The 18,103-nt window shown below is 48.9% G+C and overlaps 1 protein-coding gene across 4 annotated transcripts in view; it reads left to right on the plus strand.

Annotated features, from left to right (window-relative positions):
- OCRL (OCRL inositol polyphosphate-5-phosphatase) overlaps positions 1-18,103 on the plus strand; it is a 54,260-nt gene that overhangs the window by 30,636 nt on the left and 5,521 nt on the right. For 3 of the 4 annotated variants that reach the window (XM_066581436.1, XM_066581434.1, XM_066581437.1), the window contains 6 exons: positions 5,415-5,650; positions 7,642-7,665; positions 12,272-12,388; positions 13,676-13,760; positions 17,408-17,535; positions 17,641-17,752. In XM_066581436.1, coding sequence (XP_066437533.1) covers positions 5,415-5,650; positions 7,642-7,665; positions 12,272-12,388; positions 13,676-13,760; positions 17,408-17,535; positions 17,641-17,752 — 702 coding nt within the window. The remainder of the gene's footprint in view (positions 1-5,414; positions 5,651-7,641; positions 7,666-12,271; positions 12,389-13,675; positions 13,761-17,407; positions 17,536-17,640; positions 17,753-18,103) is intronic. The other variant, XM_066581435.1, reaches the window with a different exon arrangement.

Genomic DNA, 18,103 nt, shown 5'->3' on the forward strand with positions numbered 1-18,103 from the left:
AGGAAGCTCCCACCGCCATTGTAGAGTGGGCCGTTATCCGGAATGTTTGCTAGTGAAAAAACGCATGAGATGTATACGGCGGTCTTCACACCAGCTGAAAAAAGCGTCTCCATACGTGATAATAAATTCTCGATGATGTGGACCATAGTTCGGATAACTGCTTCCAAGAATACCTTTTTTTTTTTGTTTTTTTTGTTTTCAATATCGTGGTCTCAACAGCCAGGCCGTCAAACGAAATGACTTTGGATTCGGGTGGAAGATTGGTCCTTGTGATAGTAGGTCCTCCGTTCTGGGAGTGGCCACGGAGCGTCAGCCAACATTTCGATTATGTCTGGATACCATGCTCGCCTCGGCCAATCCGGAGCGACCAGGATTGCTGGTCCTCCTTCCCTCTTGATCTTCTTCAATATCCTCGGAATGAGTGGAAGAGGAGGAAACACGTATGGTAGTCTGAACCCTGCCCACAAGACCAGTAGGGCGTCCACTGCTACCGCCTGAGGATCTCTTGAGCATGCCACGAAAGGGAGAACCCTGTAATTTAGTCTGGAAGCCATCATATCCACGTCAGGGGTGCCCCAGCGCTGACATATCGCTTGAAAGACCTCCGGATGCAGCTGCCATTCGCCGGGGTCCACTGTCTTTCGACTGAGAAAATCCGCTACCCAGTTTTCTACCCCCGGGATGTGAACTGCCGATATGGACTGTAGATGTTTCTCCGCCCAGCTGAGTATGCCGGATACCTCTGTCATTGTTCTCGCACTTCTTGTGCCCCCCTGCCGGTTGATGTATGCCACTGCCGTGGCATTGTCTGTCTGGACTTTCACATCCTTTCTGTTGAGCTGTGGATGGAAAAACTGCAGTGCTCGCCGGATGGCTCGCAGCTCCAGGACGTTTATCGGTAGCCTTGCCTCGTCTTGTGACCACCTCCCCTTGGTGGAGTGTCCCTCCAAAGTTCCGCCCCAGCCGTAACAACTGGCGTCCGTGGTCAGTATCCTCCACTGTCCTGGAAACCGTGACCGACCCCCTTGGATTCTCCTAAGACTCGTCCACCATCTCAGGGCAAGGCGAACCTTTGGTGTTATGGAGATTCGCTGGTCTAACGTCCACTGCGATCTGTTCCAGTGTGCCAGAATGAAATGCTGGAACTCCCTGGAATGAAACTGTGTGAATGGTATGGCCTCGAAGGAGGCTACCATCATGCTCAGTACTCTCATGCAATACCTGATGGTCGTTTGCCTCCCCTGAAGTAGCGGGCGCACCTTGTTGACCAGTGTTACTGCTTTCGCTTGCGGCAGGCGAATCTGGTGCTTCTTGGTGTTGAACACCATCCCCAGAAATTCCAACTGTTGGGTTGGTACTATACAGGATTTCTCGTGGTTTATGACCCAACCGAATTCCTCCAAAGTCTGAAGTGTGATTCTCAGGCTCTCTAGATTGCCTTCCTGGTCTGGAGCCTTCACCAGTATGTCGTCCAGGTAAGGGATGGCTATCACCCCCCTTGTATGGAGTAGTGCCATTACCGCTGCCAGCACCTTTGTAAAGACTCTAGGGGCTGTCGAGAGCCCGAACGGCAGCGCTACAAATTGGTAATGGCTCCCCTGGACCTCGAAGCGTAAAAACTGCTGGTGAGAGTCGCGAATTGGAATATGCAGGTACGCATCCCTGATATCCACTGACGCCAGGAACTCCCCCGGTTCCATAGACGCTATTACCGACTTGAGGGACTCCATCCTGAAATGTCTTGCTTTGACATAATGATTTAGCCTTCGTAAGTCGAGGACCGGTCTGACTCTTCATAGTTCCCAAGAAGGATGGCAGAGATTCGAATAAAAACCCCTTCCGTGCTGACACCCCGGCACCACTACTCCCTGCGCCAACAGTTGTTTTATTGCCTGGTGCAGCTGTGTTGCCTTTCCTGGGTCCTTCGGTATCCTGGATCTGATAAAATGCTCCCGTGGACATGTTGCAAATTCGATGGCGTACCCTCGTGAGACGACCTCCTGTACCTAGGCGTCGGTCACGCGGGCTAACCATACATTCTGGAACCCTAAGAGCCTGCCCCCCCCACCCTGTGAATAGCGGGTGGGGAAAGACCCTCAAACTGATACGCCCGTCCTTGCGCCCCTAGGTGCCTTGGAGCGAACTCACCAGGCTGGCCTGGTCTTAACGGCAGGATTCTTCCTCTGTTCTGCTGGGGCCCTCTTAGACTGTGTCCTGATGTGGGCCGGGATGTAACCTGCCGAAAGGAATGAAAAACGGATTCCTTCCTAGATGGCGCCATTCTTGCGCCCGTAACATCCTTAATTATATCGTCGAGTTTTGGGCCAAACAATCTTTTGTCTGACAGTGATGACACTGCGGACGCTTCCTTCTCCTCCAGACCGCTACTACCCCCCGAAAAACCTTGCGGAGGCTGATCTTGGTCTGCAGTTTGAGGTGTTGAGGAGCATGAGGCCAGTGAAGGATCCGATCTAACCGGCCTCCCTGTATGCCGAGACCGCTTAGAAGCTTCCCTGGACCTATGATACGTTTGGAATGCTTCCCTGGAACCAAGAGGAGCGTGAAAAGACTCCCTAGATTGTTGCGACCTAGAAGATCTGGACGACCTTCTGTACTGACACGACCTGTGAGAAACCCCTTCAGAGCTGCGGGATCTCCGCCTTTTGCACGACCCTCCCCGAAAAAGCTCCGGGGAAGACACCTCCGAATCGGATTCTAATCGGCGCAATATTGCAGCTGACGATCTGGCTAGTCCTGACACTGCTGCGGCCAGTGATCTAGCCCATTCAGGCTCGGTTACCTGCTCTACAGGGGCGGCGGGGGGCACCGGGGTCCCTGGAGCTGATCGCACTGGGTTACAGGCTACACAGCGGAGCTCCGCCTGACCGCTTGGGAACTTAGCGTTGCATAACGTGCACGCATAGTATTTCGCCCTCCCCATAGCCTGACTGGAACCCTCTGGTCTAGGGTCAGACATGACGTAATCCACACCTATAGATAACCGCAAGGGAGTGGTGGGAATAGGGGTAGGGTGTCTCCGTGTACTGCTGAGAGCGCGTACCCGCAGGGGGTAGCAAACACAGAGGAGAGCTGCCTTGGCAGGGCTTACCCCGTCCTGCGGTTGTCCTGGCCCAGCTGGAGCTTCTGGGTCCTGGCGGCCTTCTCTGTGGTAAACACGCTGGAAGCTGTCGCTGCAGGAGACTGTCGCTGCAGGAGACTGTAGCTGCTGACCGACTGGTGCTGCCGCTGACTGGAGCTTGCTGATTGTAGAACAAGCCGCACTGCCAGGAGGTGCTTGCGGTTTGGAGAGAAAAAGCTGCCGCAGTAAGTGCCAATGGCAAGAAGTGGAGCTGCTCACTAGTAAGTAGTTCCTTGTAAGAGCTACTGGGAGCGGCCATCTTCCTTGCTGGCCGCCTCCCTGAAAGTCCCGCCCGACTGGGGGTGGGCGTGGCCTACCCTGGAAGTCCGGACGCATCACAGGAAGTGCTAGGTGCACCACACTAATGCGTCCCCGCAGCTGGCTCCCCGCCCCCCGGGGCGCCGCAGCTCACTCTGCAGCCTGCTCCTTGTCCCACAGCAATGATCCACTGTCTGCGGCCGCAGCAGTCACCCGCGGTCGCCCGCAACCATACATTCCTGTGGGCGAGCATCCACCCCTCCCAGCCTTGGCCGGTAAGCACCCAGCCCCCCTTGTTCAGCAGTGTCTCTGTATAGAGAGGGGAGAGGGGGAGGGGGGAAGGGCATAACCCCATATGCACTGAACTAGGCAGAGGAAAGAGGGGGAGATAGGTAAAGAGAAGGAGTGAAAGCACCTGAACTCCTTTCCCCAGGACCTTCCAAGGTGGTGGGGGTCCTCTGAAGGGGTCTCTGGCAGCCGACCGCAGACTTGGAGGGAGGCTTGAAATTCCGTTCCCTTCTCCCGGATACGCTCCCTTCTCTCCATCTGCGTTCCAGCAATGTTCCCCCCTGCGCTCGCCGTCCGAGAGGGGCGCTGCTCCAGAGGGGGGAACCCTATTGCTGGCGGGCCAACGACGCCAATGCACATAGGCAGGGTCATGCCACCTTTTCTTCGCTGGGTAGGGCGCCGCAGAGTGGTGGAGACACCATCTGCCTGCGCCCTCCCCGGGAGTACAGAAAAGCCAGGGAAAAGCCCCGACTTCCCGTATGCCCGCCATAAAGTCCTCCTGGACCTGACCTGTCTGCCTCCTTGCAGACACTAAGCTAAAAACTAATTAGCTGAGTGCCTGCAGGGGTGATATAGCCTGGTGGGAGGAGCTAACACTTTTGCTTAGTGTCGCCTCCTAGTGGCAGTGGCTATATCCCATGGTCTGGCTGGGTCCCCCCAATGATACGGACGAGAAATAGTGATTTTCACGCACGTACTGCGATGGGTTTTTCTTGGGAAACGCATTACACTCTCTTAGGGCTCATGTCCACGGGCAAAATGACATTTAAAATCCGCAGCGGATCTCCCGCGCGCGGATCCGCACCCCATAGGGATGCATTGACCACCCGCGGGTACATAAATACCCGCGGATCGTCAATAAAAGTGATTTTAAAAAAAATGGAGCATGAAAAAATCTGGACCATGCTCCATTTTCATGCGGGTCTCCCGCGGGGACGGCTCCCGCGGGCTTCTATTGAAGCCTATGGAAGCCGTCCGGATCCGCGGGAGACCTAAAATAGGAATTTAAAGTATTTACCTATCCGGCGCGGGCGCGGAATGTCAGCTGTTCCTCACGGCCGGATCTTCCTTGCTTCGGCTCGGCGGATGTGCCCGGCGCATGCGCGAGGCACGTCGACGACGTGCCGGCGACGCGCCGCCGGCGTCAGGAATTCATCCGCCGGCCGAAAATGAAGATCCGGCCGTGAGGAACAGCTGACATTCCGCGCCCGCGCCGGATAGGTAAATACTTTTAAATTGCTATTTTCGGCGCTCATGTCCGCGGGGCAGGAGGGACCCGCTGCAGATTCTACATGGAGAATCTGCAGCGGATCTGATTTTCCCCGTGGACATGAGGCCTTAGAGTGCGACATCGGTCTAAGTATCTCAGTCATCGGTCTATTGTAAACGTGGCCTTACTGGTATGGCACACAGTGACCTCTTCCCCCTGACTCTCGTTACTGGCATCATATACACTGAACCCCCATTAGTAATATCATATACACCGAACTCCCCTTCCTTAATTATCGGTGTAATAGACACTCTACCCCGGTAGCGGTGCGGCCCGCACTGGCCCCCCGGTAGCGGTGCGGCCCGCACTGGCCCCCCGGTAGCGGTGCGGCCCGCACTGGCCCCCCGGTAGCGGTGCGGCCCGCACTGGCCCCGTTACTGTATCCTATACAGTGACCACCATTACTATGTTTTTCTGTCGGTTTGTTGACATGAGATTGCTGTTTCTGTCTGGTTACAGATGAGTCGGTGGAGATCAGTCTGGACGTTTACGTCAGTAAGGACTCCGTGACGTTACTCAACTCAGGCCAAGATATGATCGAAGACATCCTCGTCCTTCACCTGGACCGGGGCAAGGACTACTTCCTGACCATTAGTGGCAGCTATCTGGTCAGCTCCTTTGGGACGTCCCTGGAAGCCTTGTGTCGGATGAAGCGGCCAATCCGGGAAATCCCGGTCACCAACCTCATCGACCTGGTGAGAGTTCACTGCGTCTTGGGTGGATTCTCTGAGATTCGCGTCGTCTCCTCCCTCATTTACACTGTAGTTAGTTCTGCGTAAAAGCGGTAATTTACTAAATATACGGCTGCGTGCGAAAGCCAAATACAGAACGAGGTTAACGCTTAATTATTAGTTGCGCAATGTGAGAAGTAATTGTCCTAAAGAAATTAGGGCATTTACTCTATAAAGTCCTGTGATGCATTGTAACCATTCAGCTATTCCTCAATCCTCTCTGCTTCTGGGAAAGTTGGGTCCCACCAATGTAGTTGCTCTTTCTGCGGTTGCCGGGGGCCTAGCTTTCCCAACTCCTTAAAGGGGTTGTACCAGAATTACAAGTTATTTCCTATTTACAGAATAGAGGATAACTGGCTGCTCAGTGGGGCTCTCACAGCTGACACCCCTGCTGATCCCTAGAAGGTCTGTTGTCTCCTCTCCTCTCACCCCTCTGAAGTGACGTCCTTGTGAATTGAGCTCTGGTTGCACTAGTGCTCCATTCAGTTTCAGTGAAACTTCGTAGATACCCAAGCGGCTCACACTTTGGCATTTCTGGCGGCTCCATTGAAATAAATGCAGTGCTTACTGCACATGCTCAGCCTAACTCCATTCACGGTGACAGCAGGGAACACGAGTCCCATTTTCGAGATCGACGGGGGTCTCAGAGGTTAGACCCGCACCAATCAGCTAGTTATTCCCTATCCTGTGGATATCCTGGAGAGGAGAGAACTTGGAGTTCTGGTACAACCCCTTTAAAGGGGCATTCACATCTTATATAGTGCTAGGATACACCATCAGTTTATGAATGGTGGGGCTCTGACAACCCCTCTTTAAGTTTTCCTTGCACAGTGGTGTTCTTATAAGCGCCACAATGTCAAGGGTTAAAATAAAGCTACAAGCGGTATTGCAGATGGAATGCGCAGCCTAGTACCACCAGTTTGCATTTACCTGGTGCTACCAACCTGATGGCACGGTGGCAGCGGGGTTTGTCTGCGTGGTGACGCGAAGGATCTTCTGTGGGATTTCCCGTATAAAGCTGCGGCTGTGGCGACATTTCCTGAGCGGTCTCTCAGCCATGCCAGAGGGGTTTTAAATTTGACTATTGACATTTATGACAACTCCTAAGAACTCTGTAAGTGGAGCTACCACTCCTCTGCTTGTTAGATAGTTGGGGTCCTATGACTCCTCCCTCGGTTGTATTAAAGGGGTTGTACCAAGATTTCAAGTCCTCCTTTATCTACAGGAGAGGTAATTACATGCTGATCAGTGAGGGTCTAAACACTTAAACCCCTGCCCATCTCAAGAACTGGGGTCCCATGTCCCCCATCTTCCTCACTGTGGGGTTGCTACACCCCCTAAACCCGCAGTGAGGAGAAGACTGATTGGAGCGCTACCCAAGCTCCATTAACTTTCAATGGGTTTGCAGCGATACCTGAGCAGCCCCCGCTCGGCTATTCCGTCAGCCCCATGGAAGTGAATGGAGCGCTGACTGCACATGTTCGGCCAGCGCTCCATTTAGAGGGACGTCACTCCGGGAGGAGAAGCAACCCCAGCAATGACAGGAGAGCGGAACATGGGAGTCTCATTCTTCAGATTGCTGGGGGTCTCTGTGGTGAGACCCCCACTGATCAACAACTTGTCTCCTATCCTGTGTAGGGGTAGGAACTTGAAATCTTGGTACAGCCTTTAAGCAAAATGGCCAGCGGCGGCTCAGAAACGAGTACGGAGGTGGACTCCTGACTTCAGTGGGCATCATGTAATGCTTTAGGATAAGTGACTGGTTACCTTACTGATAGGAATAATCACAGGGGGCTCCGCAGTCAGAAGCCTCACTTTTTAGAATGTAGCAGTGCCCCCGTAGAGCGCTGTGATGTTGGTGACTGCAGCGCCCCCGTCTGTTCATTCTTCTTATCGATGTCTTATTGATCTGTTTTTTTCTCCTCTCTTCTTCGCTGCTTAACGTCTGCTCATAGGGAGAAGACAGCTTCTCAGAGAAGGTAACCGCCCCCGGGCGACCCGCACCCACTCTTACTAGTTGTGATTTGTGCATCGTCTGTCACTTTGCTTCCCGCTTCCTTGATCCTATAGATCTTCTGCTTCTCTTCTGAAAACAGCTTTTGACTGGAGTGACTGTAAATATATTATTACATCAACCGTGAACCAGTCGCCGGCGAAATATTCGACTCATGTAGTAATTTGGCGAAGGTCCCATTCATACTTTGTGGCACAAGGGTGCCGGTTGCTGGTGGGAGCTGATCCCGCTGCGTACCCCGTGGTCTGCCAACTGACAACAGCCAGAATCGTAGCTGGCTCTCATCACACCCATTTAACAGCATACATGTGCTGTCAGTCCTGAGCATGGCATGCAAGTGTCAACTGGACGGGAATTCGCATTACTGACTCACCATACGTCCCCCGTGAGGTGATAGACGGGTGCCGATGGCAGCCATTAAAAAAGTGGAAAAAGTGAAAACCCGAAAAAAGTTGAATATTCACAGCATCCAGAAATGAGACTTGCCTTCTGTGAATACAGTGGCCGGAGAGCGGCGTCCTCGCTGACAGCGGCCCGAGAGCGGCGTCCTCGCTGACAGCGGCCCGAGAGCGGCGTCCTCGCTGACAGCGGCCCGAGAGCGGCGTCCTCGCTGACAGCGGCCCGAGAGCGGCGTCCTCGCTGACAGCGGCCCGAGAGCGGCGTCCTCGCTGACAGCGGCCCGAGAGCGGCGTCCTCGCTGACAGCGGCCCGAGAGCGGCGTCCTCGCTGACAGCGGCCCGAGAGCGGCGTCCTCGCTGACAGCGGCCCGAGAGCGGCGTCCTCGCTGACAGCGGCCCGAGAGCGGCGTCCTCGCTGACAGCGGCCCGAGAGCGGCGTCCTCGCTGACAGCGGCCCGAGAGCGGCGTCCTCGCTGACAGCGGCCCGAGAGCGGCGTCCTCGCTGACAGCGGCCCGAGAGCGGCGTCCTCGCTGACAGCGGCCCGAGAGCGGCGTCCTCGCTGACAGCGGCCCGAGAGCGGCGTCCTCGCTGACAGCGGCCCGAGAGCGGCGTCCTCGCTGACAGCGGCCCGAGAGCGGCGTCCTCGCTGACAGCGGCCCGAGAGCGGCGTCCTCGCTGACAGCGGCCCGAGAGCGGCGTCCTCGCTGACAGCGGCCCGAGAGCGGCGTCCTCGCTGACAGCGGCCCGAGAGCGGCGTCCTCGCTGACAGCGGCCCGAGAGCGGCGTCCTCGCTGACAGCGGCCCGAGAGCGGCGTCCTCGCTGACAGCGGCCGGAGAGCGGCGTCCTCGCTGACAGCGGCCGGAGAGCGGCGTCCTCGCTGACAGCGGCCGGAGAGCGGCGCCCTCGCTGACAGCGGCCGTGTTAGTGCAGTAGATCATGAGATAAGCATCTTGTAGTCAATCTGATGACGCTTATCTAGACTAGCAAATGATCAGACAGCTGCAGACTAAGACCCAAAATCAGATACTCCACGCCTGCGCTGTTTTACCTTTACTTCATGACAGATTTTGTATGATCCGTTAGAGACTTCTTATGTCCTTCAGTCAAAAGCTGCTGCTGTCATACTTCATGTCCGGTGATCTCTTGTGAGAGGGGTGAGCAGGCCGGCGAAATGTGGGGTGCTGTGGGCTAAATGTGATGCCTGTATACACTGCAAGCACATCCCGGCCAGCGCAGTCTTAGTAGTGTTACTATCAGTATCATTTGTAGCATTTTATTATTACTTTATAATTCAATATAGGTCTTTTTTATATTATTTTTTGCTTCCTGGATTACACGTTTATCCTATAGTTTTGGGTAAAATTTAATAGAAAACATTAAAAGGAGCTGAGATGTAAATGATGAAGAACAAGTTCTACTGAACCTTCCCTCATAAACTATATATCTGTCCGCTCGGCTCCTCCAGCTCCATAACATGATGCCTGCAGGTTGGACAGGATCTTCCAGCTGACAGAACCCCTTTAAGTACTTAAAAAAAAAGCTCTCCATAGTGTTTAACCCCTTAATTATCTTTTTTTTTTTTTTTTCGTTTTTCTATTTTCATTTTTTCCTCCCCCCCCTCCCCCCTTTAAAAAATCCTAACTCCTTTATTTATCCATCGACGTCGCTGTCTGAGGGTTTTGTTTTGTGGGACGAGTTGTATTTTTCAGTGGTGCTATTAAAGTACCATATAATGTACTGAAAAACTTGTAAAAAAAAAAATCTAAGTGGAGAGAAATGGAACAAAATGACATTCCGCCATCTTTCGGTGCGTCTTGTTTCTACGGGGCACAAACTGCAACAAAAATGACACAATAACTTTATTCTGCGGGTCAGTACAATACCAAACTTATATAGTTTTTTTTCTTTTTTGCTGTACCTCTTTTTTTAAAGATATTTAATAGCGCGTGCAATAACTTTTTTATTTTTCCGTCGACATAGTTGTGCAAGGGCTCATTTTTTGTGGGACGTCCTGTAATTTGCATTGGTTCCATTTTGGAATACATACGACTGGTTGCTTTTTATTGCATTTTTTCTTGGAGACAGGGTGACTGAAAAAGTGCATTTCTGGAGTTCTATTTTTTTTCTTTTTTTGCCGACCTTCACCATGCGGGGTAAATATTGTGCTACTTTGATCAATCAGACGCAGCGATACCAAATATGTATATTTGTTTTATTATTTTGATTCTTTTATTATAAATATGGCAGAAGCGGGGGAGGGAAGGTTAACTTTTATTACTTTTTTTTTTTAAATTAGCAAAACTTCATTAATCTCATTTTTACTTTTATTTTTAGCTCCCCAAGGGGACCACGACCTACAATGCAGTGATCGCTCCTTCAGTATGATGTAATGCCATAGCATTGCATCATACTGCTATCGGGCAGGCAGTCTATCAATCCATCCATGGGGATGACTTGATAGGCATTCTGCCATGACAGCCCTGGGGCGTTTAAGACCGCCCCTTGTTGCCATGATACCCGCACGGCTCCCTGCGATCTCATCGTGGGGAGCTGCACGGGACCCCTGAACATCATTCGGTGGATTTAAATGCCGGTGTCAGAACTGCCAGCAGTACTTAAAAGGTTAACAGCCCCGATCAGCCGCGGGGTTTCGGCTGTAAGAAACAGCTGACACCTGCATTGTAAGGAGGGAGATCGCAGCGCAATCTCTCTTCATGCATAGACTGGCGATACAAGCCGTCAAAAGGTGTATCGGCGGTCACTAACGGGTTAACCTCTTATTGACCAGCTGTTCTTTCATTCTCGTTGTTCTTCCTTATGTTCCAAGAGCTATAACCCGGTAATGTTTTCATGGACCGAGCCGCTGGGGGCTTGTTTGTTGCAGGATGAGTATTTATTTTAATGGTATCATTTATTGTACCATATAATGTATTGAAAAACTTCAAAAATAAAAATCTAAGTGGAGTGATATGTGAAAACGTAAAATGCCATGTTGACTTATGTGCGTCAGTCCCGATTACAGCAGCACCAAGTTTATAACTTTTACAATGCTTTGCTGCTTTTTTAAATAAAAAATTATATATAATTTTTTTTTTCATTGCCACATTCTGACCCCATAACTTTTTTTAATATTCCTGGCCGTTTTTTCACTGTGAGCTGTAGTTTTTATTGGTACTATTACTTGGTACAAATAACATTTTAATCACTTTTTATTTAATTTAATTTTTTTGAGTGGCAGAGAGACAAAAAAAAAAATGCCATTCTGGTATTGTGAATTTTTTTTTTCGGTGTTCACCTTGCATGATAAATGTGATCTCTTTTTGGGGACTTTTAGATGTTTTTTGTTTTGTTTTTTACACGTAAAAGTTTAATAAAACTAATTTTTCTAAGCCCTCATAGGGGACTTGAATTTGCTCTTGTCTGATCGCCTGTACTATATTCTGCAGTACTTCAGTATTGCAATATATAGTACTTTTACCAGTGGACTATTACACCCTCTCTCTATTACCCTCGGCAACCCATGACAGAAATACCTATTTTCTCGTCTTGCCCGTCCTCTCAGAGTATCGCCACTTTTTGGATTAAACGTTATGCACTTTTCTTTGCCAAGCTGATAATTCTGTATCCATGGCGTCCTATAAATGCTAGTTTAAAGGAATATAACAGTTTGAATTCTGACCTTTTTTGTTACCACATGTGTGAATCCAAACGTTAGTCGTATCTTGTCAGCTGTCATGTAAAGTTTGTGAACCAATGTAGCAAGATTTGATTGGCTGAGGCCCTTTGTAGCGAGTTTTGCTGATTATGGTGTGTGAAATCCGCAGTAAAGTCCGTTTTGGCTTTTCTAGCTGCTCCACAGCAGCTGCTTAAAGGGGTTGTCCGGTTACCAGAAATCATTGCCCCTATACCACTAACTGTTAAAATAACCCCTTTAAGTCATATGAAACATGACCTTGAGATGGTAAATGGGAATAGGTGACTTCTGTTCAATCTCTGCTGTTTAATTCTGTAGTTGCTTTTCTGGATTTGCTGGGACTTGTGGTTTCACAACACCTCATAAGAAATAGTTGGTTTAAGCATTGTCTGATGTCTTCCCTCCATGTGTATGACACCCCTGGATCAATCATTGGGGAGTCCTTCTATAATAACCTTCTTGATGTCTCCTCCTCAGGAGCGAGCCGTTATGCAGATGTCGGAGGAAGTGGACGGTACTACTGAGAAGCCCCTGAAGATCCCGAAGGAGATGTGGCTGCTGGTGGACCACCTGTACAGGAACGCCTGCCGCCAGGTATGTTCTCAGATGACCCATTCAGGGGTTATTAGAAAGCACTGATGGCTGACCAGTGGGAAGACAGACGGCGCTACTTCTCAGTGGGGAATCGTACAGGTGCCCTCGTGATTTGGGAATAGCGAAGGCAAAATGTCATCCTGGAAGGGCCAATCAGAAGGCTGGAAAATGGGTTATAACATTGGCCTTAACAGTTTTGAGTGTTCACGGTATTTAGCATAGCAGTGAGGGATTGCGTGATATATAAACCTCGTCCATCTGGGGATCACAAGACACTAGCCCTTCTTTCCTGTCTGCGCTTACAGCCTTTCAGCAGAGAGGGATCACATAAGCCCCACCTTCTGGCGCTCACATGACACACTAGCCCCTCCTCTGTGCTTACATCCTTTCAGCAGAACAGAAAAAGAGTGCTTAGTCTTTCAACAGAGTAGAGAGGGGTCTCATGACACTCAAGCCCAATCTTTGTGGAGATCACATGACACATTTTCCCCTCCTCTGTGCTTACAGCCTTTCAGCAGAGCAGAGAGGGATCATGATGCATAAGCCCCACCCTCCGGGGCTCACATGATACATTAGCCCCTCCTCTGTGCTTTCAGCAGAGCAGAGAGGGATCATAATACATAAGCCCCACCCTCTGTGGCTCACATGATACATTAGCCCCTCCTCTGTGCTTACAACCTTTCAGCAGAGAGGGATCATGATGCATAAGCCCCACCCTCCTGGACTAACATGATACACTAGCCCCTCCTCTGTGCTTACAACCTTTCAGCAGAGTAGAGAGGGATCATGATACATAAGCCCCACCCTCCTGGGCTCACATGACACATTAGCCCCTCGTCTGTGCGTATAGCCTTTCAGCAGAGTAGAGAGGGATCATGATACATAAGCCCCACCCTCCTGGGCTCACATGATACACTAGCCCCTCCTCTGTGCTTACAACCTTTCAGCAGAGTAGAGGGATCATAATGCATAAGCCCCACCCTCCTGGGCTTACATGACACATTAGCCCCTCGTCTGTGCGTATAGCCTTTCAGCAGAGCAGAGAGGGATCATGATACTTATAAGCCCCACCCTCCGGGGCTCACATGACACACTAGCCCCTCATCTGTGCTTACAACCTTTCAGCAGAACAGAGATGGGTCTCATGACACAATTCTCTAACTTCTAAGAAACCGTAAGGAAGTTGGAATACAGGAGGCGGGGCTTACCTGATCCAGCCCCTGATTGGTCACCTTCTGGCTGTTTTTGCTCTGGTGCGGTATTTAGGACACATCTGTTCTCTTGTAGGAAGATCTCTTCCAGACGCCAGGAAAACAAGAGGAATTGCAGCAGATCATTGATTGTTTAGACACCAGCATCCCAGATAACATCCGTATCCTTCCATCTGATGTAACTATGGAGCATTCAGGACACGAAATATCATGTGTAACGGAAAATTCTGCTACTCCGCAATCTACAGGAGAGACCATGGATGCAAACACAAATATATAGTGCTTCCCTAATATGTAAAACATTACCCTAATCACAGCTGCAGGTTGCTGCCCTGTAAACGCGGGTTGTCTTATAACAACGCGCGCCCGCTGTCACACCATAGGCTGTCCCATACGGCAGATGGCGTAGCTCTTCACTCCACTCCAGTTATATGGGAATTACTAGTTGTGTACTTTCCTTATAAGGTTTTATATCGCTTCCCGACAGCATCGCATAAATAGACATCATGTGGTCATGAAGTTTGTATGAAAGGGCTTGGAAAACCGTCTACTCCATGCTCTGCAGCTATCGACAACTGCCATGATCAGAGTTAGCTCCAATTGCAGCACTAAAACAGCAATAAAAATTAATATATAGTGCAATACTGAAGTATTGCAGCATATAATTCAAGTTCCCTCTGGAGACTAAAAAAAGTAGAAAAAGGTTTAACCCCTTCCCGCCCCAGGACGTACCGGTACGTCCTGGGAGCCTGGTACTTCCCGCAACAGGATGTACCGGTACGTCCTGGGGATAGCACGATATCACATATGATCCCGCACTGTCCCGCTGCAACAGCGGGGGGGCATCGGAGATGCGCCGCCCCGCTGTTAACCCCTTCCCTGCCGCGATCTAAGTAGATCACGGCAGGGAAAGAGCTCACAGAAGGACTGCACTCCCTCTGTGTCTCCGGCCGGCACTCGCGATGTCATCGCGAGAGCCCGGCCTGTCATCATGGCAACAGGACGCCAGGCACTGGCGTCCTGTATTGCCTATACCTATGATCGCTGTATAAGTGATAAGGCATGGCAGAGCAGTAGCCCTGCCATGCCTTATGACAGCGATCATAAGTGCAGTGATGTAAGTCCCTCAGAGGGACTCAAATAGTGTAAAAAAAAAAAAGAAGATAAAAATGTAAAAAAAAACCCCTTTTTTTATGCTTTTTCTAATATTAGCATAAAAAAAGGTAAACAAAAATTAAAACCCCAAATATTGGGTATTGACGCGTCCGTAACGACGGGTACAAAAAGTTGAAAACGCTTTTTATTTTGTACGACAAAAAGCGTAACAAAAAACGCTAAAACACAGAGGCAAATGCTAATTTTTAGCATTTTGCCTACCAAAAAATACAATAAAAGTGATCAAAAAAGCTGTACATTCCCCATAATGGAACCAACAAAAACTACAGCTGGTCTCGCAAAAAATAAGCCCTTACAGAGCTCCGTACATAGAAAAATAAAAAAGTTACAGGACTTTAAAGGCAGCTATAGAGAAAAAAAAAAGATTTCCAAAAAAAGGGTTTTTATTGCAAAAAAGTGTAAAAACCGAAAAAAAAAATAAGAATTTTGGTATCGCTGTAACTGTACCGACTCGCAGAAAAAATTTTGTAATTTATGCTGCATGATTAACGCTGTAAAACAAAAAAAAAATCTATGGCAGAATTGATGTGTTTTCTCTCCCTGTTATCATAAAAAAAATAATAAAAGTTTTACGATATAGCCTATGTACCCATATGCGGCACTGATTAAAACTACAGCTCGCCACGCAAAAAACAAGCCCTTATACGGCCGCATCAACGGAAAAATAGAAAAGTTATAGCTTTTGAAAAATGGAGATGAAAAAATACCAAAAATTGCTTGGTCCTCAACGCCAAAATAGGCCATGTCATTAAGGGGTTAACCCCTTCCCGCTCCAGGACGTACCGTTACGTCCTGGGAGCCTGGTACTTCCCGCAACAGGACGTACCGGTACGTCCTGGGGATAACGCGGGATCACATAAGATCCCGTGCTATCCCGCAGCAGGAGCCGGCTGTCACTCACAGCCGGCGTCCCGCTGCAACAGCGGGGGGGCATCAGAGATGCGCCGCCCCGCTGTTAACCCCTTCCCTGCCGCGATCTAAGTAGATCGCGGCAGGGAAAGAGTTCACAGAGGGATCGCGATCCTTCTGTGTCTCCGGCCGGCTTTCGCGATGTCATCGCGAGAGCCCGGCCTGTCGCCATGGCAACAGGACGCCAGACACTGGCGTCCTGTATTGCCTGTGCCTATAATCGCTGAATAGGCGATAAGGCATGGGAGAGCAGTAGCCCTGCCATGCCTTATCACAGCGATCATAAGTGCAGTGATGTAAGTCCCTCAGAGGGACTCAAATAGTGTAAAAAAAAAAAAAAGAAAAATGTAAAAAAAAAGAAAAATGTAAAAAAAAAATGTAAAAAACCCCCTTTTTTATGCTTTTTCTAATGTTAGCATGAAAAAGGGAAAAAAATGAAAACCCCACATATTTGGTATTGACGCGTCCGTAATGACGTGTACAAAAAGTTGAACACACTTTTCATTTTGTACGACAAAAAGCGTAAAAAAAAGCTAAAAAACAGAGGCAAAATGCTAATTTTTAGCATTTTGCCTCCCAAAAAGTGCAATAAAAGTGATCAAAAAGCCGTACATTCACCAATATGGTACCAATAAAAACTACAGCTCGCCTCGCAAAAATAAGCCTTCATAGAGCTCCGTACATAAAAAAAAAAAGTTACAGGACTTTGAATGCAGCTATAGAGAAAAAAAAAAGATTGCCAAAAAAAAGGGGGTTTTATTGCAAAAAAGTGTAAAAACCTAAAAAAATATAACAATTTTGGTATCGTTGTAACCGTACCGACCCACAGAAAAAAAAATTTGTGTCATTTATGCTGCATCATTAACGCTGTAAAAAAAAGAAAAAGAAATCTATGGCAGAATTGATGCGGTTTATCTCCATGTTATCATAAAAAAAATTTTTTTTTAATTTTACGATATAGTCTATGTACCCAAAAGTGGCACCAATAAAAACTACAGCTCGCCACGCAAAAAACAAGCCCTTATATGGCCGCGTCCACGGAAAAATAAAAAAGTTATGGCTTTTGAAAAATGGAGATGGAAAAATCCGAAAAAATCACTTGGTCCTCAACGCCAAAATAGGCCATGTCATTAAGGGGTTAATAATATTTTTAAAACAGTTAAAAAATATTAAGTTCAACAAGCTCCCTTTTTTCCCCATACAAAATTTTAACAATGGAAGAAAAACATATTTGGTATCCCAGTAATTGTAAATATACAAACTATTAAACTATCTAAGCATTTATCCCACTAGGTGAACACAGTAAAGAAAAAGGATGCAATGCTAAAATTAAGATTTTTTTTTTTGTTACATTGGCTCCTAAATAAATTTGAATAAAAAATTATCAAAAAAAAGGTATATGTAGCCCGAAATGGGACTAATGGAAACTACAGTTTAGCCCGCAAAATACAAGTCCTCACAGCCCAATCCACTGAAAAAAAGTAGTTATGAGACTCATTAAAATCCTTAAGAGCTGCACCTGCAATTACAAGTGCCGGCCGCTACACAGGGAGTAGAGCAGTGGCTTGCACTCTGACCCTGGTGTATCCCAGCATTCAATGCTGCCTAGAAAACCCCTTTAAAGCTTCGCCTTCAGACCGTTTCAGGGTCCCATCGATACGCACTGAACGCTACTCTGGGCTGTTTGTGTTAGATTGTTACCTTAACCTTCAATCCTCCCCAGCTGGAAGCAACCATTCTGTAGCAGAGGCGCTGCTGATATTCCTGGAAGCGTTACCGGAGCCGGTAATCTGCTACGAGCTCTACCAGAGATGCATCGACTGCTCACATGATACACGGCTCTGCCGGCAGGTACATTGCACATCGGGGTAGAAGCAGATCTGTGATGGCAGCTGCTTTCAATAGTTTCTCGTTTCCCCTCATAGTTCCTAACGCTGCTCCTCTCCCCGTCCGCAGGTGATCTCTCAACTTCCACGATGTCACCGAAACGTGTTCCGATACTTAATGTCCTTCCTGCGAGAACTGCTGAAGTTCACCAGCGACAACAATCTGAACGCCAGTCTGATTGGTAAGGATTGTACTTGGCGGCTGCGGGGTGTTACAATGTATCAGTGGGACAATGAGCTGCCATCATCTAAAACGATGCCATGTTTATCTCATAGGAGATTAGTTACAGTAAGGGCCCTTTTACATCAAGACAACCTGTTGGGCACAAAGTCGTCCCAGCGATGATCGTTCCTGTGCTTTCACACCGGAGTGAGCCGGCTGAGGACTATTCACAATAAACAGCTAGTCGGTCATTAGTGATACTACCGGTTTACATGAGGCGATCCATCCTTCAGTTTTCTGCATGAAGAAACTGAACATGCATTTACACTGAACGATTTATCAGCCCGTGTAAAAGGGCCTTTTTTCATTG

Source organism: Eleutherodactylus coqui, chromosome 10 (assembly GCF_035609145.1).
Source record: "Eleutherodactylus coqui strain aEleCoq1 chromosome 10, aEleCoq1.hap1, whole genome shotgun sequence".
Lineage (NCBI taxonomy): Eukaryota > Metazoa > Chordata > Amphibia > Anura > Eleutherodactylidae > Eleutherodactylus > Eleutherodactylus coqui.